This window comes from Megalops cyprinoides, chromosome 8 (assembly GCF_013368585.1).
Source record: "Megalops cyprinoides isolate fMegCyp1 chromosome 8, fMegCyp1.pri, whole genome shotgun sequence".
In the NCBI taxonomy this organism is placed as follows: Eukaryota; Metazoa; Chordata; class Actinopteri; order Elopiformes; family Megalopidae; genus Megalops; species Megalops cyprinoides.
Window position 1 is genome coordinate 15,358,280 of NC_050590.1, and position 24,171 is coordinate 15,382,450.

The following is a 24,171-nucleotide window of genomic DNA, read 5'->3' on the forward strand; positions in this document are numbered from 1 at the left end:
AAGCAGTTGTTCTTCACAGAAATGCTGTTCTAGTACCACCTAGTTCAGTGTATTATTGTAAGACTGATTTTGTAGTATGCATTTGAGTTGATAAGGATTTAATGCACATACTATTGCAACTGTAGCTGTGCTGCAGTGTTTTATTATGTGAATTATTTCTGACTTATGGTAGGTAGGAATGTGTTCCTGCTTCACCATTTTAAACGTTTATAAAATATACTCATTTTTTGTGAATCAAGTTTTAACCCCAATAAAGTCTGTGGTGCGTATGTGTATGACACATTTTTATTGTTTTTGTTGAGTGAAATTGGGGATGTAAGCCCCTCCAAAATAATTATTTTGTATTATCAATGTTATAATTTCTGAATAAAAATGATATTGAAAAAACGTTGCAGGTGTAATGTATAAGTGTGCATAGTATTCAAGATCCATTTGCATTACATCATTGTTGTTTAGCAGATGCTCTTAACCATAGTGACTTAACATATGTTACAATTTTTTTGCATTTTTACAGCTGGATATTTACTGAGGCAAATCTGGGTTAAGTACCTTGGCCAAGGATACAGCAGTAGTGCCCCAATGATGAATCAAACAAGCAACTTTTCGGTTATGAGCCCTGCTCGTTGCTACTCTGCTACACTGAGGACCCAATCGATATTTTGAAAGACACCATAATTAATACAGTATTATGTAATATACCATGAATTACACTGTGGGTGGTTGCAGGTTAGACATACACTTTAATCCGTATCAGGAATAATTATGGATTAGTTTCAATGAATATAAAAAAGGGAAAATTATGATATGGTAAATATGTCATTTCAAAGAAATGTTACAGTTATCGTTAGTTATTCATGTGACAGCAATTGAACTGGTGACAAATCTACGCAAGATAGGAGGAGAACAGCGCAGTATGGAGTATGCAATCGTCTTTTGAAAAAAAAAAAAAAAAAAGACTGTTTGGTCTTTAACGGCCACCATACTGCGTGTTGAACCAAAATAATGCTCCGCTTTCTGAAGTGGCCGTGTAGCTACGAAGTGACTGATCGCATACGTTGAGTGTGTGTTGTCTTGTTTTAACCGTCTGCTGTATTTGGCAGAGTAGTTGGGTTTCATAAACTCCATAAAACTTCCCAAGTATCACATTTGAGAAAACAGCAAAGTTAATGACAAATGGAACCTGTTATATCCTTAAATCAAGGTAGCTAAAAGCGGAGCCAGTTGCGTGTCGTTTGCCGTTGTAGTTATATGAGTGCATATATTCGGCTAGCACGAAATAATAACGGGCTTTGCACCGTGATGTAGAATATTATTGGTAGCCTATGTAGCTAGTCGACTGTAGCTTGACCATAGATTTTTGCCTGGCAGTTGACGTTCTGTTTGTATACTATCAGGGGCTTCCAAATGGGACATCCGGCAGAAAGTATGGGACTATATTGAAGCTAAGAACTTGGCAAACTTTCCACGACCTGTTCACAACAGAATTCCAAATTTTAAGGTATTTAAATTAGTATGCAAGTTCTTGATTACACTATTTTTAATATATTTTATACATGCTTAAGCATTCACATCTGTCGTTGCTTATTATGTATTAGAGTTTGGGAAACTGTGTGTGTGCCAGTCAAATGGCTAATTTGCTATATCTGTAGAAGTGCTATTAAGTTTTATTGTAACATTGTACTGATACTGCCTGGTGTTTTGCCACTATATAATCTATAAATATTTCATTTGTAATAGCTCTATTTAACTATTTGGAATAGTTGGATTAGATTTTTTTTTTTTTTTTTGATAGTTTTGCTAATCGTTCTGTTTTTCTGTTTATTGGGTACCTCCCAAAGCTACTTAGTAGTTGTCAGCTTTTCAAAGTTAAAGACATAAATAGACCCAGCAGCAAGTGGCTTTCCCTAATTCTTCACACAAATTCTATCTCTCAATTCTGGCCCCTGTTTGCTGTAGGGGGCTCAAAGTGCCTGCATGCATGTCTCAAACCTTGAAGCGTTCCACAGAACAAATGAGATCAAGGTGGACCCAGATAAGCCATTGGAAGGAGCTCGCCTAGCTGTCCTACAGGTAAATATTTGTCAAGCTGAAAGATAACATTACTGCAGAATTAGTGCTGTTTCTAAATTATAGTACCATCATGTGGAATTCTCCCCACCCTTCCCATTATTACTTTTTCACACTGAAATAATTTCAGTCAAGTGAATACATGAATGAGAACCTAGGAATTCTTACAATCCAAGCCCATGTGTTCACCGTATCAGAGGCACAATGTCCCTTTCAAAATAATGTGCCCCCTTTCCGAAAAACAAACACATTAGAATTAATATGAGGTCATGATAATTTGCCTTTGGGGATTTGCCAAAATATTTTTGTAGCTGTGTGAGTTTGCTGTGCGTAACATTAATTTGGTGTATTGATTTCAGGCTGGAAAAACATTGCTGGTTCCAACTCCCCGTCTGCGCACTGGTCTGCTGAATAAGATTGTTCCTCCCCAGGGAGCGAGCAGGGATGACCTGCATGTGTGTGCCACCTCCCAGGTGACTGCACTCCTCAAAACACCGTGTATCTCTGTATCAAAGCCAGGTTATTTGTATTCTTTGCCCAGAGGTGTCCATATCACAGTTTAGTACGAGTTATTCTCTGCCAAGTGCGCATTATTGATAGGCCATCTCTCCATATGCCATACATTTATTTCTTGTTTCTTTTGTAGCTAATTAGTTCAGATAGTTACAGTAATGAGAAAGTCCCCCATCTCCTTCAGACTGCTTGTGAGAATGTTGGGGGGACCTACTAGAGAGGTCATGGGGTCATCTATAGGAAGAAGCCCTTTGAACTCTTTAAAGTAATAGTCATTCGCATAAGGGGGATGACAGGCAATTTGAGTAAGACTCACATCTCCGTAATGCAATGCGGTAGGATTGGAAATATGGACACATTAACATAGAATGGTCAAAGCATTAATGGGGCACCATTGGACCCACTGGCAGAGTTCTCAGGTTGCAATTTGAGAAACTTGGAAAGGATAGGTCTTGTTTAGATTAGTTTACAAAATGCCTAAGGTCTACGAGTTTTGTTTGTGGAATTGTCTGCCTCAAAGCTTCAAAGTGTGTATATGTTGTGTGACCTTTTTTGGTCCTTTTGACTTTGAATTCAGGGGGTGAAGGAGTACAGTGTGCCTATCGGTCTTAATGACAAAGTCAAAGTGGACTTGCTTGTGGTTGGATCAGTGGCAGTGTCTGAAAAAGGTACAAACAAACAAAACTCACACACTGTGTCATTAATTGGTATGTTACCTATGCTTAACCTAAAGAGGTTTTCATGATTGTACTTTTGTGCTTTATTTATTTTCCGTTTAATTGTCTAGGATATCGTATTGGCAAAGGAGAAGGCTTTTCAGATATGGAATATGCAATGATGGTCTCAACTGGAGCAGTGAGAGATGCAGTGGTTGTTACTGTTGTCCATGACTGTCAGGTTTGTACTGAAAATGTTTGATCCTAAAGCTTGTTTACCACTGTAGATTATCCAAGTCATTTTTCGCAAACAACTATTAACAAAGAGCTGACTGAAGAAACAAGTTCCTATTGAATATGGATTTGTTCCCAAACAAAGTGGGCCAGTCTAGCAACAGGTGTAATGGGCACTTAGAATAATATAAGTGTTTGAATACTTGAAAGAATGGGTGATTAAAAACATACAACAACAAATGTAAACATTCTAAACAATATTGTAGTAATATTAAACATTATTTTTGTCCCATTGCCCACTAGTTGACACATTTTTACACGCTGTAAGCAGATTACAGTTGAGTACATGCATTTTTTTGTAATATAACTGCACAAGTATAACAACAGTTCGTATTTGGCTACATCTTTAAAATGTATTATCTGTAAAAATGTATTTGACTAGAAAATACTGAATTGATTTTTTTTTTTTTTACAAGTAATATTCAGTCTGAAAAATCATGCTAAATATTATATATAATTTTTATAAATAAATTAAATTATTATAAATAATTTAAATACAAATTTAAATTACCTCTATGGCAATCCATATATATAAAATAATATGATATTTATATGGATATTAGCATAGTGGTTACATTAAATGCTGTGTGTATCACAAAACATGGTTTCTATTATATGGCAACTTTTAAAATGTTGATGGTACTAAATGTTTAATTTTTTATGTAGGTCATGGATATTCCTGAAAATCTAACAGAAAGTCATGACCTCACAGTGGATTATATCCTCACCCCAACCAGAGTCATCAAGACAGACTGTAAACACCCCAAGCCCCAGGGCATCATATGGGCAAAGGTAAAAAAAAGCAATTACTAATTCCATGAAGGAAAAGTAGGTCATTTTACATGGGAGAGCACTTATCTTTGAATCTTCAGGATATTCCCGTTTTAACTGTACACTAGTGGTCCATTTTAATTAAGGTTGAGCACCTCCTTCAAAGGCCTTGTTTTCATTTGACAGTTTACCTGATATGGCTGTGCGAAGCTTCACAAAGTCAGTGGCTGCCTTCATAATTCTCTTAATATGCCTTAACAATTCTCAATTAATATGCCTTAACAATTAACAATTCTCTGTTATGCGATAGAATTAGGCTGTCTGCTGCGTGTCATTTAAAACATTGCTGATACACTGGTACACGGGTCTGATGCTACACGTGTAGTTGGATGCAATATAATGCACAATACAGATGTTGTTTACTAAACAATATTTTCTGAGTATATCTGAATGGGTGATAAATCTGATGAAATTATTTTGCAGTGATTTGTGAATTTTGAATGTATTTTGCTTATCCACTTTTCTAAGAATATAGAACATATAGTGATCAAAAATACTAGAACAAAATCATACTGACCCTTTTTCTAATAAAAATCAGCCTGGGCTCACTTAAAACATATTATACAGTATTCATTGGAGTGCAATGGTGCATAATTAATGAAAAATCCCATAGGATATTAATATAGTGTAGGGAATAAGGGAAATATTTTGAGATATTTTTTGAGACAGTTGAAATATTTAACATACAGTTGAGTGAATTGCCTGGATGCCAGTGGACATGGCAGGAATAAGAATGCTATACAAAAAAAAACTTATTATTAGTATTAAGAAAGACAGGAAGCACTGCTTTTTTTTGAGTCTTATGAGGGTCTTGAGCCAATTAAAGAAATTTAGCTGCGAAGTAGAGCATTCCACAGCACAGACTTTCGAGGATTCTGTGAAGAGCTAAAGAGGTGTTACATGAATAAAGCGAGTAAGAACAACAAAGGCCGATTTTTATTGAGACATGAGCAATTTATGTTTTAATTTAGTGAGGCACATTGAAAAATGTCATGATTGTGTGACAGGGGCAGCAGTTGCATGATGACATTCAAATAATTTAATGGTCATTTCATTATTATTTTATTTAATAAATGATTGGTATAAAAATACTAAACCATTTAAATTGATCTGGTTCCATTTTTGGAAAACTTAGCTAAGGACACTTCTCAATTAATTAAGAGAAAAGTGTTTTTGAATACACAAATGTCCATTTCACCGCTTAATCTGGAACTTCACTTTTGAGAATCAAATCATCCGGGACTGATTGTTATTCTTACAAGCAGATTCTCTTACAAGCAGAGTCACTGTCTAATGTATGAGGCAGAGCTTGTTACTGGTGCTCTCATTGTATGACTAAAATATAAACATGTTTGGAAGACATATCTTATTTGTATTTGAGGATATGTTTGTTGTACCTTGTAAGAAGGTGAAAGTGGCACCAATATATTCTTAGTAAGAACGATATCTGAAGATGGGGAGTGGCTGAATGATTTTCAAGAGCCTTTATTTTTGAATATTCAGAGGCCAGGTAAAATAGTGACATCATGAAATCAAAGTTTCTGTTGTGGCAGATTCACGTTTTACCTTTTAGAAGCAGAGTAGCTCTGCAGATAGTAAGATCATAAATCATCCAGTATGCAACAGTGTACTATTTTCCCATTCTCAAAAAAGTTAGATTTATTTGTTATCAGCTGTTTTTAGAAATATCAGCAGAACTGAACTTTTTATGTTAACATTATTTCCAAAGGAATATAAATAATCCATTACGTTTATGGATGTCATTTCAAATGTCTTATGTCAGTGACATCAGGAATTGCATTTGCATTGTGCAATTCAAGTTACATTTTACCTCAACAATAAACGCCAGTCCAGCTGCATCACCAGCTAAGCAGGCCTTACTTTGCTCTCTACACTGCCTTGATGTGAGTGAACCACCCCGCTCCTCTAGTAATGCACACTGTACCATGTTTCACACCTCCAGCTGGATGCAGCCATGCTGGAGAAGATACCAATTCTGAAGAAGCTGCGTTACATGGAACAGCAGGCCGGGAGGGACGTGACGCTGAAGGGGGCTCTGGTCGGAGCGGCAGTAGAGGAGACAAAGCGGAGTCCAGCCAGAGAACAGGAGCCCACGCTCAAGCGGGAGGACATTGAGGATGGTGCCCCCAGACAGACAGCTGTCACCACAGTGTACCTGGGCAGAATACCTGCTGGGCTGCGTGTAAGCGAGCTGAAGAGTGCCCTGAGGGAGTGCGGCGCCACGCCGCTGAGGCTAAACTGGCAGGGTGCACAGCACAGAGCCTTCTTAGACTATTGCGACAGGCAGGCCGCAGAAGCTGCCCTGCTCGCCCTGGAGGGACTGTCCATAAACGGGAAGAGCATACAGGCTGAGCTCGCTAAGAGTCAAAGGAGCAGCAGAAAACCTAGCCATAAGCACAGGCAAGCCCAGATGACAAGAGCCCAAACTGGGGCTGAGGCTCGTAGTGTTACATAAACACACTTTACCACCCATAGGCTTCAGACACTTGACACTTTTGAAACACAGGGAAAAAGAAGAGCCTGTTCTGAAAACAAGTGTTAACACCTTTAGAAACATTTTGCCATCTTACTGCTAACAGTATTGTAGTCCCTTTAATGCAAGGCTGACATACAGGATCAGCTGCTATCTGTATTGGCAATGTATTTTATTGTTTTGTTGTTTGCAGTGAAAGTAAAATATGGAATATACAAAACAGTCTCAATTTACCACTGGATTCTGTATACTAAACCAAAACCTTAGGACTTACTCAGAGCTGATGGAAGCCGTAGGATGCTGAAGACCTGGTTACTGTGTCTTTACCACAGTATTTTGGTTTTAGAGAAGTAGTAAATCAAACTTAATTTAAGAGAAGAACGAAGTAATGATTTTTCAAGTTGATGTGTTATTCTAATTTTGATTTATTCTAAGGCATGGTCCTCCGAGTTTATTTTGGAGTGCTTCTTGACGTAGCGCCAGTGTTAATCTTAGCAAGCAACAGAAGTGAAAAACATCAGGGTCAGATATTTTATGGTACAAATATGCTTTTTTCTTGAACTGTTTTATAACTGGTCCTACCCTGTCAGAAGGTCAGATTAAAGGTTTATTACAATATTTGAATGTTCTTTTTCCTCTCATTTACTCAAGTGTAGCTTTAGTAATGTAAAGAATTGTATGATTACGGTTGACAGATTCAGTTTGTCAGATTTCAGTGTGATATTCAGGTGTTCAAGATGAGATGACCTACTTGCTCAAAACTGAAATATGTATGTCACCGGAGTCAGTTTCTTATGTAGATAGTATCTGGAGTATCAATGGATTTAGGGAGTTTTATTTCCTTGTCACTGTGGTAACTGATTATTGTTACTAGTGGAAATGGATGTCTCAGCATAGAAGGGTCCCATTGCTCACCACCTCACACAGAGGTCGTCTATAAGAGGACAAAGCGTGCCCAGCACGAATTGTTCAGGTGGTGATGCATCAACCAGGTTCACCTCAGAATGCTTTCCACTGGCAGTGAAACTATTAAAGGTTAATAAGGACTATGTTCGTCAGCACTGGCCATTGGCATAGTCTCCCTCCAGCTGATGGACTGCGTACCTGCACACAGCATGGCCAGTAGGTTGCTGCAGTTTAGACAGAGGCTGACAGATGAGAGCATTGCATGCCGACTTCACTAAACAAGCCTGGCTTTTTATGGAGTTGTCATCTACCTTGTCTAACAGCTGTGGGCTGCGAGCAGGAATTTCGTCCGAGCCACAGCCAAGATGCTCTGTCTAATGTCAGGAGCTGGCCAATGTGTGGTCCCCACATTACAGAAAACTTGGACAGCCTCCTCTGTGTGTACGCAAAGGAATTTCACCAAGTTCAGCAAGTGGTCACTACTTCTGATTGCTCAGTAGTGATATGTGATATAGGTATGTTTTTGAGGCAAGAGCAGTGTATCATGAGGTAAGCAGAAGTCGTTAAAAATAATGTGGATCAACATCGTAAACACCATGGATCTTAATGGTCTATGCTGATCTTTAGGTAGGTTTGTCTGTTGATGTATACATTATCAATAGAGATATGGTGTTTCGTGTGCAAAGTAGCAAGTAAATATTGTATTATTTAATTCCTACGGAATTATGCTTTTAGAAAGTAGACACTGAAATGTAACACAATAATAATGGCCCAACTTGCATATTGCTATTTGGTAAGTGTAAATAGGACAGGTTGTCCAACCAATTGTCACCTGCAAACTTGAATGAATATCACTTGTTAGTATATACTTGTCACATCAGCAGGTAAAATAATACAGGCTGGGAATATTACCATACCAATTAAATATTCATTCCTATCAAACACCAAGTAACTTCGCACAGTCATACTCCAAATATCTCAGTTGTAATAAATCAAAATTATAATTTATATAATTTGTAATTCACACATTGCAAATGCAAATAAGTTCACACAGGTTATTTGGCTTAAAGGTACCCTATAATTAAGATTTTTTCGGTTGACGTCATTATTCACAGCTAACCTCGCTTATGTGAGTATGCTTTAAATTTCTAACTCCAATTCAGAAAAATATAACGTAGCCTATTCAAACTCAGCCTCTCAAACAACCACTCTAAACAGTAGACGTTCGGTGATCACTACTCTGTCAAGTATTAAACAAAGTGTATGGTATTTGTGTAGCGACCTGTTCCTGAGGAGTGTACACGGCCAGCAACAGCATGTCATTTTGAATGCGTTATTGCAGAATTATCCTCCATTCTCAACCTGTGCGCAAGTATTCCCTCATATGTAAAATACGTCGTTAAAACATTTTATAAATACATTTGTGAGTGTATTTACTGCTTCACAACCGTACACGTAGTTGTCACGAAGCCTGACATACATTTGGAGTCGTAAAGGTCATATTTTTGCGACCACAAAATTGCCGTCCGTCAAATATGGACCAGTGACTCCACATGATGTAGAAACGAAGAAACTTGTATTTCCAAAGGCAGACATTTTGTACAGACACTGTATTATCGACGTCATATTTGGTTGTGACATTGGTCTCATAATACCCATAGCATTAGGAACATAATGTATAGACCGATGTAAATCGTTAAGAGCGTCTGCTAAATGCCTGTAATGTCATGTAATGTAGACGATACAAAATTCAAGTTGAATATTTAAACAGCCTTCTTATTTTTAAAGAAAAAAACTTGTATTACTTAAAAACTAATGCTACTTTGTTTTATTGTTGGAGTGTTGGGCTATAAATGAACCTACTGTAAATTAATCTACACTCGCATGTTTACAGCCACTTACCCCAGTATTCAGTCAACTTTTGTCCTTCACTTGGATTCACAATTAAATCCAAACGTTATTTTTCTCCACAAGCGCCGTCTGACTTCAGCGGTCACCGAGTGAATGAAAAATGTTGACTGAATCCACAGGGCCAGTGCTATGAGGGTGCTTAAGGGTGCATTGTACCCACTCGGACCTTAGTGCACCCCCCAGTCGTCTCCTTATATCCCGATGTCTACATAATATTTATTACTTTTTTAGGATATGACGTTTTGTGGTCCCCCGTGGATTGCAAGTGTTCCTCTCTGTAGGCGCCGAGCCTGTGCATCCAGGGGTTGTTGTTGCCAAGTAGGTTGTAAACCTTTTTGGTGTTACCCATTGATTTTAAAGCCGTGCCAGTATATTACCGTTAGGTGCCGCTAACACAGAAGGAGCCATAATTTCAGTTTTACGCCTTCGTAAACATGAAGTAAACAACTACAATGTTTTTGAGTATTTAATGAAGTGAAACCGATTAATGCAATTTATATTTCCTCACTGTCTATTTTCAAGTTCAGAAAAAGGCCACATGAGAATGCACTACCGATTAAGATGTAAATGAGATGTAATAATGAACTTCACAACAAAACAATCCAGTTTAAGATAATTTAACCCTTCCTTCTGTATGTAACTTTTGAAATTATAAAAAGTAATGAAACCAAACCGGTCATATGCATAGAACCTGTTTCAAAGCACTCATAGGTTACACTCATAGGTTACACGTTAAATAATAAAAATTTAAATAACTCTCATCGGAGGCTATATTAACTCAGAAATTGCTCAGAAATTCATAATAGGTCTATAATTTATGAGTGTCCTACATATGTTAAATTACTTACTGAGTTGTTATTGTAATAATATTTTAATGCCAAACAGGCTTAATTATCAAAAAGTGGGTTTACTTTCCTAATATGTGAAATTCAGCGATCATGGGCATTGCAGCTACAGTAAGGCACTTGAAAGCTTAAGCGCTGGCTATTCCAAAGTGAATAAAAAAAATATATAAAAAACCTCTCACTTATCTATATATCTTTAAAAGTAAACATTATGTCCAAAATGACATATTTGAAAAGAAGCAGTTTCTGCTGAAGGCATGTTGGTGGGAGAGGACGAAAAGAGCAACCGTGGTGGTCGTACTTTCCTCCCTCTTTGTATAAAAGAATCTGATACGAACTTCGCACTCCCTCCCGTCGTCAGACATGCCCGGGATTTCTACTGTACACGATTTCTTATCTTGCACAAAAATGATGAAAACTTTTCTCAACATGCAATGTTATTCCATTACTATAAAACCTGGCTACCATTCGCTTTGAGTTAATCGGTTTAGTATAGGCCTGATGCAGTATGCCTGGTAATGGCTGCTACTGCCATTATGACAAGTTATTGAAATGAACAGAAAGGCCTCTGAATAGGCTAATACAAAGATGTGCAAAAAGAGTTCACAAAGATCAAGATCAGTTGACATGGAATTTACAGGTAATTGAGAATCTTCGATAATTTGGTGCGTTAAAGTATTTTACATTGCGTTCTATAAAATGTATAATAATTGATACCGGGGGCCTAATTTAGGAGTTAGTGAGGTAGAAAGACAACTAAGACTCGATTTGCTAGTTATTTCCTATTTTACTGGCAGTTTATTGTAACAACGTGAAAATATATAAATACAAACACCCCACTTGTACAAATTATAGTAATAATATAGGGTTATATTTTGAGTAAGATGGCGGTGATTTGGAGCCCTGCCGCATTGGTATGAGTTTGACTGAGGTTTTTGGGAAAATGGGTGGTCTTACTTTTTAACCCAGTGGTGACTACTCTTAATCCTGCATTTGGCAAACCCAGCATTGTAAATGTAACTGCGGTATAAATTTGCGACAAATAAAGGGACAACAAGTGTATTTGGAAAAACAAAACAAAAAATAGGAACAAATGTTTATAATGATTTCTAACAGTTCCACTCAAACTACATGCTGGTACTCATAGTTTTATACAAATAGTGTGTTATCTATATACAAGCTAATCTAAAGAAATTTGAGCAGAAACATACACAAAAAGACATTACATCATGTACAATTTATACAGTGCAGGAAAAGGAACACGAGTGTCAATACGGATATACACACAAAGAAACATGAACAATGTAACTGACAGAAGTTACATATTATCTTCATTTTTTCGTTTACATCAAATAGAAAAGGTTTCATGGCAAATATTGCCAATAAGGTACATTTTAATACTGAGGTTATATTTTACAATTAAAGTTGCCTATATGCAGAATAAATAAAGGGGTCTGCGGTTTACATTTTTTAAAAAGTGCCATAATTTGTCCGGAATTGATAATAATATGTCCACTTTCAACTGAAGGAAACAAAAACAAAGGCAAAATGATTTAGGACCATATTCAATTTAACCGCTATTATCTTCGTCTTTAACTGTGAATAGTGAATCCTGCTCCTTTACCTTTTTTACCTGCACGATGTATTTTAGAGTTTTTTTTCTTATGAAACTCATGTTACATAAGTAAAAAACGAATCTTGCGTAAATGTGTTATTAAGGAAAGGGCAAACGCATACAGGAATAATTGAATAGCTCCCTGCATTTGGGCCTTTGTTATCTCTAAGTCCCAGTGGACCAAGCTTGTCCTATATTGAAAACAAAACAAACAAACAAAAACATATAGGCTATAAAATAATTGCTTTGATATATCAGTCAAGCCAAATACCCCATGTAAGAAAGAAAAACTCTACTCAGCTCCTCTCGTCTCTAAAGAATTCATAATTATAATAAAGTAACATTTTCTAAGAAACAAAGGTTGTCAAGTTGTAGTCTTCCGCCAGCAGAGTTAGTACCTAGCTGTGCTCTTTGGGGGACAGAGGGCCTGATTCAATCGAACCTGCTTCTGTTTGTCATTACAGCTGAATAGTACATTAAGCAAAATGTTCATAACATTTTAAGTCCAATTGTCGCTTAAATTAAAGAAATGTTGTGTTGATAGCAATCGAAAAAAAGAAACACTTGCTTAAATCGAATCAGGCCCAAAGTTGCACTCTTGCGTGTTCAAACGATCCATTGCAATTACCTTTTTCGCTCGAAGCAGTTTCTTCAAGTGAAATGTCCTTCCACAGTCGTGTTATTTTCCCACTTCCTAGACAGTTAGGGAAGTGTAGGGATCGATTGAGCCGGTTTTGAAAGTTTTTGAGTTTAGTGATGTCTGTACAGTGCTTAGGTTCTGTACCAATCCGTTCCTCTTTCATAGTTCAGAACTGTATCATTTATTTTGTAATGCCATGTTTGTGACGCTTGCATTTTTGCATTACACAGGTGCTCTTGAATAACACGTCAGTCTCTGTTACTTCCCGGGGACAGAATGCTCGCTTGCACCCCTCCAACTATATAGGATTTTAGTGGCTTTCATCAGAGACGGAGTGTCATTATTCATTGCAAATGATGCTTACTGGACTGTCACATTACGCAGGGCTTGATGTCCTGATAAGCAACTTGTTGGTGATGATAGTAGGACCCGCTACCTGGCGAATGCATTGCGGATGATGTCATTGCGTTGAAAGAGAAGACGAACTCCTTCCTGTCACACATGCTGGGGGACTGGGAATGATAGCGAGGAATACCTGACATGAAAAGAAACACATACCTATTAGTAAAAGAACACTCAGACATGAACAAAACTCGCAAAATCATGTATGCAAATACAAAACATGACATGATAGTCACTGCAAGACCACATACAGGCCCTAAATGTCATCCGCGTCGTAACTGCACAAAGTTAATGTTGTATAAATAGGCATACTTAACAGCGGTAAAATTTGACCTTTGTCTTTATAATTGCAAACTCACCGTGATCCATAAAACAGCAAAACATTAAAATATTTAAAGTGAGATCTTAAATTCTGCTCATTTAACTAAAATAGCAAGTTATACCAACAGATTTATTTCAGACATATACAGTCCCTACATCGTCGTTTGCAAATTTCGGATATTCATTTTAGTCCATTCATTCTGTGCTTGGAACTAAATTGTAAGAACATGACATATTCATCTGAACCAGATTTACAAACTGTTATTTCTCGTAACAAGCGACACCCATATATTCTAAATGAATAATTTGAAATGCTTCTCGTTATAATTTATATTCAATATTAAGGCAATGGCAGATCACAAGCCGTATTTTCCTTCTGAATATATTGCAGTTCATTGCAGATGGGAAAAAATCTAGAGCTGTAAAAAAGTTACAAAATTATTAAGTAAATTTTATTGTTGTATAATACACGCGTTGAACAATTCCATGACAAATATGCTGGACTAGTTTCTCTAGAGGAAAATCTAGAAATCATTAGATTACTGCTGTTGAAGTTAAACATTTACAGTTTTATATACGGCATTATGACCACTTGCGATTTACAGCATGTTGGCCTAGTCTCAGATTGATCTTAAAATGTAGGACGAAAAACTCGCCGTCTGACGGTGAAATATGACCTGAAATGACACATTTAACTTAAGCTTTCATTAGCCGCTGATTATGGTAAAGAATTACAGGGAATAGTCATGTCTGGCCAAGGCCGGGGTGGATTGTTTTAATTGACAGTAGGCTGCTTGGTCTGCTTGCACGCTAATCCCTTAGGACATAGTGCTGCAGGGCGCATTGACTGGCTCCACTTGCGATTGTTGTTCTTGCCGCTGGATTGGCATCATTCTAAACACTTCTCCCTGCAGAGATGTCTTCCGCGTGCTTTCTGTAACCACCTCAGGAATTTATTAGGAAAACAGAGGGAATGCTCTACATTGGTTATCTACTCAAGCCCATGTCCAGTTAAAATAGGGCAGAAAACAAAGGTATTTGAGGTATTTTGTAATTCTTGCCATAAAATAATTAAATCTCTTAGTTTTGTTTTTTCCTTTAATTTAAAATATTCCACAGGCATCACACATAGTCTAGAGTTTATTCAATCTACATTTCTAACATTTATATTCTGTAGTTCCTGTAGTATGTAAAATAATATTATGCAGTCACATCGCTGCTTTGGCTCTTATAAATAGATGCTTGTCTACTTCATGTACAACGTACAACGTACAACGTACAAAATTAAACACCGCGGTAAAATTGCAATTATTTGAGTTATGACAGATTACATTCGAACTTTTATGTGGTTGATATCTCCATCTCACATTTTTAAGTAGTGGACTTGTTTTGGAACGCACTGGTAAATGTTTAACACATTTTCTATTGAGCGTTTCAGTTAAAACTACTTTCATGCACATGCTTTTTAGAAGTATGAATAGTGTACCTTGCAGGTCGGCAGTACTGTGGCCATTCTGATGAAGATATGACTGGTCTAGGGAGTGTGTTGGTAAACTTGGCTGTAGCGGATTCGCTCCAGGGTTGCAAGGTGACAGCGGCTGCTGCTTGATGTAAGAAGCGCCGTTATTCAGAGAAGCCGAGGCCGTAGGAGCCCAAGCGGATGTTGTGCTGGAGTAGACTGGATGAGGCTCCATAACTCCTCCACTCGTAAGCAGTGGCGACGCAGAATTGTCGTGATGTGGGTACTCGCCCCCCGTGGACCCTGTGCAACTCCCCATGTAGGAATGTCCACTGTTGGACGACAAATGCGATACAGAGTGTCCCGCCAAACCCATCCCTTCCATATTGCTTGCCAAGTGTCCGTTCATCATCCCAATACCACTGTCCAAGGATAAACTGTTTGGAGGACAAGACAGGGCTCCCCCGGTCCCCTGGAAGTTGTAGGACTCGGGTAGATGGTTGAATCCAAGTCCGTTCATCATGCTGTACATCGGCTTCAGCGCCTGACATTTACGCCTGAACCCCCTCGGCCTTCGACGGAAAGATCCCTCCTCAAACATAAACTCACTGGCAGGATCGATAGTCCAGTAATGACCCTTTCCCGGTCTACCAAGACCCTTTGGCAACTTGATGAAACATTCGTTAAGAGACAAGTTATGACGCACAGAATTTTTCCATCCTTGGTAAGAACCTCTGAAAAACGGAAAACGACTTTGGAGAAACTGGTAAATTTCACTAAGCGTCAAGCGCTTTGTTGGAGAGCTTTGAATGGCCATGACTATCAAAGCTATGTAAGAGTAAGGCGGTTTCTCCGGCCGGCGGATTCCGGCATTGGTCTTTTTGGTTTTAGTAGTTGAGGAGGCAGTCTCCATCACTGAAGTCTGCCCGTTTGGCTTTTCCGGTGGAGCAGACATCGGGCTGCTTTGTGCTGGCGTCTGTGCCGAGGGTTGTTGGATCTCTGCCGTCATTAGTTCTTTGCGCAATGTCAAAATTCCTAAATTCCCAAAGTGAAGGCTGGCTAGACACACAGTTAAAACTACTGAAAGACACTGCGTTTTACTAAGTATCAAGCTGTAACTACTAGTAGAAGGACTACACTTAAACCAAACAACCAAAAAACAACCCGGGTTTCTTACTGCGTGCGTAAATGCGCTTTCCTACAATGCAACTTTAATTCCTGTGTTTGAGTCCAAATACGCAATGGGAGCCGCTTTCAACGTAGTCGGACTGTTCTCTTCCTTCCTAACGAGATCGCCTTTTACTTATCTGTTGTCATCAGCGTCTGTTGTCATCAGCGTATGCAAGCTCTTGACCGTCAGAAACGTCACGAGCAGGGAGAAGCCCGCCCAGTCTCCTCCCACACAGCAGCGTCCGCCCGGGTGGGCTGGGGCAAAGTAAGCTGCCCGCCTTAATTTTCAGTGTGGAAAAATCGCATATTTTCAATTGAAATCCATTGCACATTTTCCAAATGTATATCTTAAAAATAAGACTATGAACTAACCGAATAGATACATAGGTCTACAAGTAAAGTCGAAACAGTGTGTAGCAGTATGATGAATTCAGTTTCAACGATTGAGATATTACTTGTGTACTCAGTTTGTTTTGTCCCACGATGCACTGATATTCATCACTATAATGGTATTATGCATTTATAAAATAAAATTTCAGATATGCACTTTATTGTTGGTCCCCATTATATTACAGTAATATTTGCCATCGATGTCAACTGAAATTGCGATGACAAAAACCGGTAACATGTACATAGAAGCTGCAACAAATTACATGTTACTGAAGTTATTTAAATATAAAAATGTTTAAATGTTGGTAAACGAAGCGGTTATTTAATTGAGACTACATACCCATTTAAAACGCGTTTCTGATTTCTTTTTAAGATAGACAGGAACAAGGGCAGGATGTTTATAGATCGAAATGTAAACATTTTCGCTGGGCTTCTTTAAATAAAAAATCAAGCAAAAAGTCCCGCTAGATCAGCTAATGCACCTTTCTGAAACTTTCAAAATGTCCGTTTTAGACAACGTCGTGTATTTGGATTTGACTTTTGAAAATAATTGCCGAAAGCCTTTCAATTAGACATTATTTTCACAAAAAGAGCTTGAGAAGCCACTTTCAGCTTTTTCGTTCACTTTCTACCCTGAAAAACTTGGACTGGATAAAACGCCGGCGCCTGCAAACTTTTCTATCATCGGATGACATCCTCAAAGAAAGGCAAGTCACTTGAAAAAACTTTGTCACAGTTATGTGTAATATTGTGTCAGAACTTATTTTTTTCCAGGTCCCAGGTCTAACAGACGTGTAGATTATTTCAAAACAAAGTGTCAGATAACATTAGTACCATGCGTTATGGTAAGTGCAGTTACACTTATGATCGAAAATGTGTAAGGACACGACACCTACGAGTTTAAGTACAATACAAAAATAAATAAAATAAAAAGGGATGTTTTGTCAAAACCATCAAATAAAATGCAGTAATGCGATGTTTGTTAGAGCAGTCTGTGGATCGTTTAAATACACTAATAATACATCATTAAATCACGACATCGCAGAATGAAATAAAGTAACATCGTGTTGTTCAGTCACAGAGTAATTAATATCTTATCAGTATCATGATATGGGTACATGAGTGCCGCAATCGTGGTAGTCTTAATCAATAAAGCACATAGCGGCAGCTTTATTGTAAAACCTTATTTTCTGTTTGTTGTGAGGTGTGACTGTTTGTTAAGGATTCATTTTTCGCGTCTGAAAATTAGTTTTCTCACTCCATAAGTATACCCCTAGTCTATACGAGAGTCCATAGCCAAAGTAATAATCTGCGTATTAGTCCCCGGAGAACGGACCCGTTTGCAGCTCTCTGCCCTCACAGACACGCGGTTTTACACCGGTTGCTCGTGGGTCATTGACCTTAAATGTGAAAACTGGTGCAGCATGAGCGCGATTCTTGATTTCGCTAATGTCAAATTTTCAGGAGACTGTCAAAGAAAACATGTTTAAAACAGACGCAGGGATGAATCGGGGAATAAATTGCATATATCTTCCTCCGATTGTTGTGTGCGTGAAAATGGTCTTTGTGAAATATTTGTGAAACTAACAGTAGTAACATGTGTGGAAGTAGTGGTATGATTAGTAGTAACACTGCAAATGTTCGATGATCTGTGAATACACCATGTAGAGACCACTCCATCCTAATAAATCAACTTTGAGATTGAGCATATTGGAAATCTATATATAAACTGTTTTGCAATGGTCAAACCAATTGATGCAATATTCCCAGTTATATGTAACAAACATCATGTATTTGTCGTGCATTGTGAGAAGATTCAGGAAATGCCAGCTTGTAGATTATGTATATGCATAATATTTTGTGTCATGTACAGAGCACGCTAAATACAAATTTCATCTAACTGCAAGAAGGATGGAGGAATATTTCATTTAATAAAAAATATAAATAAGAATGAACACATATATCTACATATATCTCAAAATTTTCATTTGTATTAATGCACGTATTTGAAGATAGCATGTTGTGTGTCGCATCGTCCCCAATGGCTGGCTACTGGGTGACGCCTGACCGCAAGGGAAAACAAATATATATATCTCAGTGGTCTGAGGTATGCGTTAAGAGGTAACAGCACAAGCGAGGTAGGCTCTGTAGCGGCTGAGTTTGTAACCCAAGTAAAGAAATGTGTATAGGTACTATTGTTTTAACCAGTCTCTGCAGCGGGCGCCCAGTTGGAAGGGGGCCCATGCATTTATCAGAGGAACAGACCACCCAGCGTGCAAGGACAAGGGGTAGGCGCGCGCCCGTCTACCCTCCCCTGTTTTTAATTAACGTTGATGACTTCATTCTAAGAAGACCCTTGTTTCAACGCACTTTACCATTTTAACACCGAAGCCTCTCTCCCACTCCTCCGCCCTCACCTCTCTTCTCAACCTACACTATAAAATCCAAAAGTCTTCAGCCAATTGATCCCTAAACGTTTACACTAACCAGAAGGGGGAGTGACAGGAGGAATTCAACCAGTCTTTTAAAGGGGAAAATAGAGACGATTGGCATTTTGTTAACAAGCAAATGTTCCAGTTCAGTGGTGTTGACAGGGTGGCGTAATATTTTATAGCCACTCTTTATAGTAGTTTGGTTTGCGGGGTACGAATAAATTTGGGTTTATTCGGTCTGTGAAGTTATTCTGTGTTTTAAAAACCCCTTTGAATGCCGTTGAATGTTGTTTTGTATAATCAGATAGTTCAATTACAAAGGCTTGTGTTCACCTCCTAAAGGAAGGATTGGTTGTTTTCAGACACGGCGTTTGTAATATTACACATTTGATTGACATTTGTAATACACTAAAATATACAAATGATAAAAAATACATCCTGTGAAGCCGAACAATGGTATTGCGGATGCGGTACATTGCATACCGGATGATTCGCATTTGATACATACAGATATAGATTATAACTTGCTTTAATTTTCGAATTTCGTCGATTGTTAAAAAGCACAGAGTGGAACTCATATCCGTGTTTTTAAAAGGTCGTTTCATGGTCATAAGAAAGTAGTTTTTTCATTTTACATCCAGAGGTTACTCCTTTCCAGTTGGCCCTTTCAGCTCAAAGCACGCGCATTTTCCATGACGTCCTTTAATGAAATATTTGACAACATAGCATCCCTTGGAATTCACGACCACTTCGCTGGGAGAATTCAACATTTGGCTTTTACACCACGCGTATTAGTCACGACGCTGAACTGCGTTCCAAATAACATCAGTGACCTTAGATTGCTTGTGTTCGCTTTTACGACGATCTATACCACGATTTAAAGTTTCTTTTAGTTCTTATCACATGATTAAGAACTCCTGTCAAAAGACATTTTTTTTATTTATATATTGCCATTCAGAAAGTCATTGTTTTCTCCCAAATATAGTTTATAAATAGTAATGCTAGCATATGCATGCAGATTTCTTTCTGATTGTCTGTCTCTTTCTGGGTCATTCACTCACTAGCACGCGCGCCCGCGTCTTGATCTTTGGGCAGTTAAACCAGCTATTAGGCCTTCTGTTATGCGATAAATTGAGGCCAGTTGTGTAACCCTTGAAAATCAATATGTTCTACAGACATACGTTGCCCTCAAGTTGTCAATCTTTTGAGGAAAACATGTAATATTACCTTTTCTGCTGTTACTCACACTGTGATGAGCCAGCTACTACTATTCTAACTGATGCCTCTGCTGTTGATATTATTGCAAGCTATAAAACGGAATAAAACTGGCAACTGCATTTCCGACGCGGGTTAACTATTTATTGTGACATTACTACAAGATGGAACGTTAGACAAATGTTGTTTATATTAAAACTGTTATTTGTCAGTTTCATACGACGGCCTACATTGACATTTTGACAGAGGTGCTACTCCACTGAAGCCATCTGGTAGTTTTTGTATTGTAATCCTATTGGGCTCATTGCCTCTGAGCCCACAGGTATTGCCCCTGAGATCTTCGTCGATATGTTTTTCATGTAACTTGAAGTAAAATCTTCCTTTATGTTCCGACTTAGTTTATTTTCTTTTTTGTACTAGGCTACTCCTTAGGAAATCCCACAATACTATCTGGTGGCTAATTAACTGAAAAGATTTCCCAACATACACTAAAACTGCCTTTTAATGACAATAATAGGGGTCTCATTTCTCTATGAGTAGATAGAAAGTAAATTACAATCGCTCCAAAGTAGATTACAGTTGAGCCTACCTATATTTTGTCACAGCTATTTTGGTTTGGCAGAGTCTCATTAAATTATAACCTTGCCTCTAACCTTCCACAACTCTTCGTATTTTCTTTGATTATTGTTAGAATTGAAACCTCTTCCTTAACAATGAGATGGACCTAACATATAATCATCGCAGCATCTTATTTAGGCGCGCATCATATTTAGGAAATTGATCCTCTAATTTAAAATTTTATGTGTGTGTCCTGATTCTGTTTTGAAAGCCAAAACAGTGTTCCCTCTGGACACACTACGACATGTTTCTGAAAGTTAAAAAACAACAACAATAATGAAAAAACCCAACAATATATTAAGTAAGAAATAATCTCCTGGAATATTTTTTTCGTGCAAATGCGGGGTATTTGTTAAAAATTACTAACTATATAACACATATTCAGGAACAAGAATGCTGGCTGAAGATAGGAAGAGTCCATTTTCCTGTAAGTGCACCTTACTGTATGTGACCATTGTGATCAGACACTCAGTTCAGAACACTATAAACTTGGCCTTTTACAGAAAACAGCAGATCTGGGAAAAATTCAGACGTGTTTATATAGCTATATTCAGCATAAAACATACTTTGTTCAATCACTTTATTTGTGTCATCATTCTTACAGATTGTTAAATCGGACTTTTAGAATAAACAACAAACAGAATTTCGGTTGAATTGTGCTGTTAAATTGTTCATGTCAATTCTAACACAGAAAGTGTTGTTTTCTCGAATAACAAATCCAGAAAGGTGAAAGAGCAAAAGGTCTATGATAAAAGTATGAAAAAACAGATTGGCAGATTGTTCAAAAAGAAATCGTTCTTAATATACACATTCACTAAAATCTCAAAAGCATACACTGCTTCGAAGGCTTGAAGTGTGCTTCAATTGTCGAACAAGTGAACTGACGTAAATCACGTTTGAGTTCATGAACACACTATAGGGAACGTAATCATCAGTATTATCATTTAAATAGAAAAGGGTAAACTACTGCAATTCCTCCTAATCCGAACATCAGTGTTATAGATTGACCTACAGTGCATGGTCATTTGATGCGTTTAATTGAGTGTTTACACCTCAGGCAAAATGGAGTCTTACAGGCAAATTAAAAAAAAATATCCATTCAGGATATGCAGCATTGATATGCCTAGGAATTATTACAGTAACATTTCAATATACATACGTTCTTAAAATATAAATGCATTGATGAGTTACATCATTTTATAGCATGTAATAATATAATGTATTATTGTAAGCGGATTTGTCTGAAGAAGGGTACACCTACTTTTTAACTAATTGTGAGTTGATTTTATTAAAGACATTATGACGTTTGAAATAATGTTTATGAAATAATGTGTATATATGTATATATATGTACATATACATATGTATGTGTGTGTGCATGAGTGTGTGTGTCAGAGAGAGAGAGAGAGACAGAGAGAGAGAGAGAGACCGCTTGAATTTACCTTTGCATACCTTTGTGGGTGTGAGATATATATATATATATATATATATATATATATATATATATATATATATATATATATATATATATATATATATATGGATTAATTCTTTGCGCCGGAGCTTCTCGTGCGCCCCATTATGGTTATCTTACGAACCAAACAGCAGCAGATTTCTAGATCGATACTGACTCATGTTTATAGTTGCTTGCTTTAAATCAGTAGCTTTGTGCATCGAACAATGCGTTTATTTTTATTTATACATTTTAAGGACGCAATTTATTTACCATAAGGCAATAATAATGGTAAACATATATGTGAGGTGTAATGCAGTTTAAATGTATCATAATAATATAATGTACTTTAAATGACATGTTTACACTGGTATAAGGCAAAATGGTATTATTTAATTAATATCAGCGTTTATTTTGGTAATAGATTCATAGTGATTTATTGTGTTATCAGTCATCTGTAATTCTTATTTTCGCACCGCGTTGCAACTCATTGGCTCATGCCTCAATAAAACACACTGATGCCACCGCAGCAGTTTCATCCTCGAGAATAGTGTTTTGCATGTCATTGTTAGTGTCAATAATCCATTCCCTTTAAATACTTAATTGAGCAAATCAAATCATATGTATTTCTAATAATCTGAAATATAAAGGGACTATTTACTTCATGCATCACTGAGACTACAACATTGTCGTATAATTGAAACCAGTATAAAATAGTAGTGGGTACTCCCTCATCACTTTCACTTACTTAGTAGGTGGCATGTATATTTTTGTTCAAGTGGTGTTTATGTTAATGAAAAAGGATGGGATTACAAACAGACCACTGATTGCACTCGTTGGACTGCTAGATTGAACTGAGCTGTGTAGTTGTGGGCCCCACCCTTTCATGTAATCAACAGTACCAGAATCGCACTGTATGACTTTTTAATTTCTCTGGCGCTGTTGGACCTCCAAGGCGCAGTGCTGTGCAAAAGGACGAGAGAGAACGACCAGTTCGTGTGCTATAACGTAATTACACCACTACAGTTAATCGAGCATGAATATAAATGGGAATCATGCATCACTTTGCATTGTTCGTATTTTGCACATTTGGGCTGTCTTAACGGTATTTACATTATATTATATAACTGAAATAATTAACAGTGGGTTTTAGATGATCTCTGTGGCCCTCTCCCTTATCTTAAACAAGTTTCTGCATAAATCTGTAGCCCACTGTTTCTACACGAAACCAGAACGTGATATTTCCACCCTGATAAAAGCATTGTGAAGTATTCCTCATGTTATAGCTATTTCCCCATCTATTATGCTGTATGTAATATGACTTTAATTTCATCAGTTCAAATGGATGCGCACTTGAGTGGCATGCATCCAAATTTCACAATGTTTATGTGTTTGGTGTAGGACTAGTTTTTGTGCGTAAACTATAAGCATTAAATCAGAGTTTTGTATTTTAGTGCAGATACTGTAAGTTTGGAAAAATGACTTTAAGGACAAGGTAAATGATGTGAAATTTTGTTCTAGAATGCCATTCATCTCAGAAGAAAATGCCTGAGATAATGCCTTCTTAGTTAGCTTGGTATCTTTTTGGATAAGAAAGCACTGGATAAAGATAATTTATTGCTTGGTGAGGATGCTTGAGGTTGGCATGGTTTGCATCTGAGGTCATGTTATTGTTAAATTGATTCTGATCTTTGCTCTTTTATCAAGAGACTTGACCATATTAAATATAAATTGTTGGCTCAGTCTGTTTCAGTAAAATAGTAACAACACTCATAAAATAATATTTATAATTAAAAATCTCAAGTGTTTATTTGTCTATGTGTTTCCTGTTTGCTATCTAGGTATATTTGTCATATGATTTTACAAAATATACTAATGTTTTCAGATTTCCTTAATATTTTATAACTCATACAGGTGTAAACATCCTCTTCACCTTCAC

The 24,171-nt window shown here is 37.3% G+C and overlaps 2 protein-coding genes across 2 annotated transcripts; one reads left to right on the top strand and one right to left on the bottom strand.

Annotated features, from left to right (window-relative positions):
• The first annotated feature begins 1,030 nt into the window (after window positions 1–1,030).
• mthfsd (methenyltetrahydrofolate synthetase domain containing) lies at window positions 1,031–6,870 on the top strand. Its single transcript, XM_036535750.1, has 8 exons — window positions 1,031–1,201; window positions 1,395–1,498; window positions 1,957–2,070; window positions 2,427–2,540; window positions 3,158–3,248; window positions 3,368–3,477; window positions 4,197–4,322; window positions 6,325–6,870. The coding sequence occupies exons 1-8, from the start codon at window positions 1,174–1,176 to the stop codon at window positions 6,835–6,837; spliced, it is 1,200 nt and encodes a 399-aa protein (XP_036391643.1). The 5' UTR covers window positions 1,031–1,173; the 3' UTR covers window positions 6,838–6,870.
• A 5,079-nt stretch (window positions 6,871–11,949) lies between these two features.
• On the bottom strand, window positions 11,950–16,280 carry foxf1 (forkhead box F1). The gene is made up of 2 exons (XM_036535143.1): window positions 14,982–16,280; window positions 11,950–13,307 (listed from the first exon to the last, which is right to left on the bottom strand). Exons 1-2 carry the CDS (start codon window positions 15,961–15,963, stop codon window positions 13,144–13,146), a joined length of 1,146 nt encoding a protein of 381 aa, XP_036391036.1. The 5' UTR covers window positions 15,964–16,280; the 3' UTR covers window positions 11,950–13,143.
• Window positions 16,281–24,171: the final 7,891 nt, after the last annotated feature.

Excerpts from the sequence above, each read along its gene's own strand:
- mthfsd (XM_036535750.1), top strand. The coding sequence starts at position 1,174 with ATGGAACCTGTTATATCCTTAAATCAAG. Across the intron at positions 2,071-2,426 it reads CTCGCCTAGCTGTCCTACAG|GCTGGAAAAACATTGCTGGT; the intron begins GTAAATATTTGT and ends TATTGATTTCAG. Across the intron at positions 3,249-3,367 it reads AGTGGCAGTGTCTGAAAAAG|GATATCGTATTGGCAAAGGA; the intron begins GTACAAACAAAC and ends TTAATTGTCTAG.
- foxf1 (XM_036535143.1), bottom strand. The coding sequence starts at position 15,963 with ATGACGGCAGAGATCCAACAACCCTCGGCACAGACGCCAGCACAAAGC. Across the intron at positions 13,308-14,981 it reads CAGTACTGCCGACCTGCAAG|GTATTCCTCGCTATCATTCC; the intron begins GTACACTATTCA and ends TTTTCATGTCAG.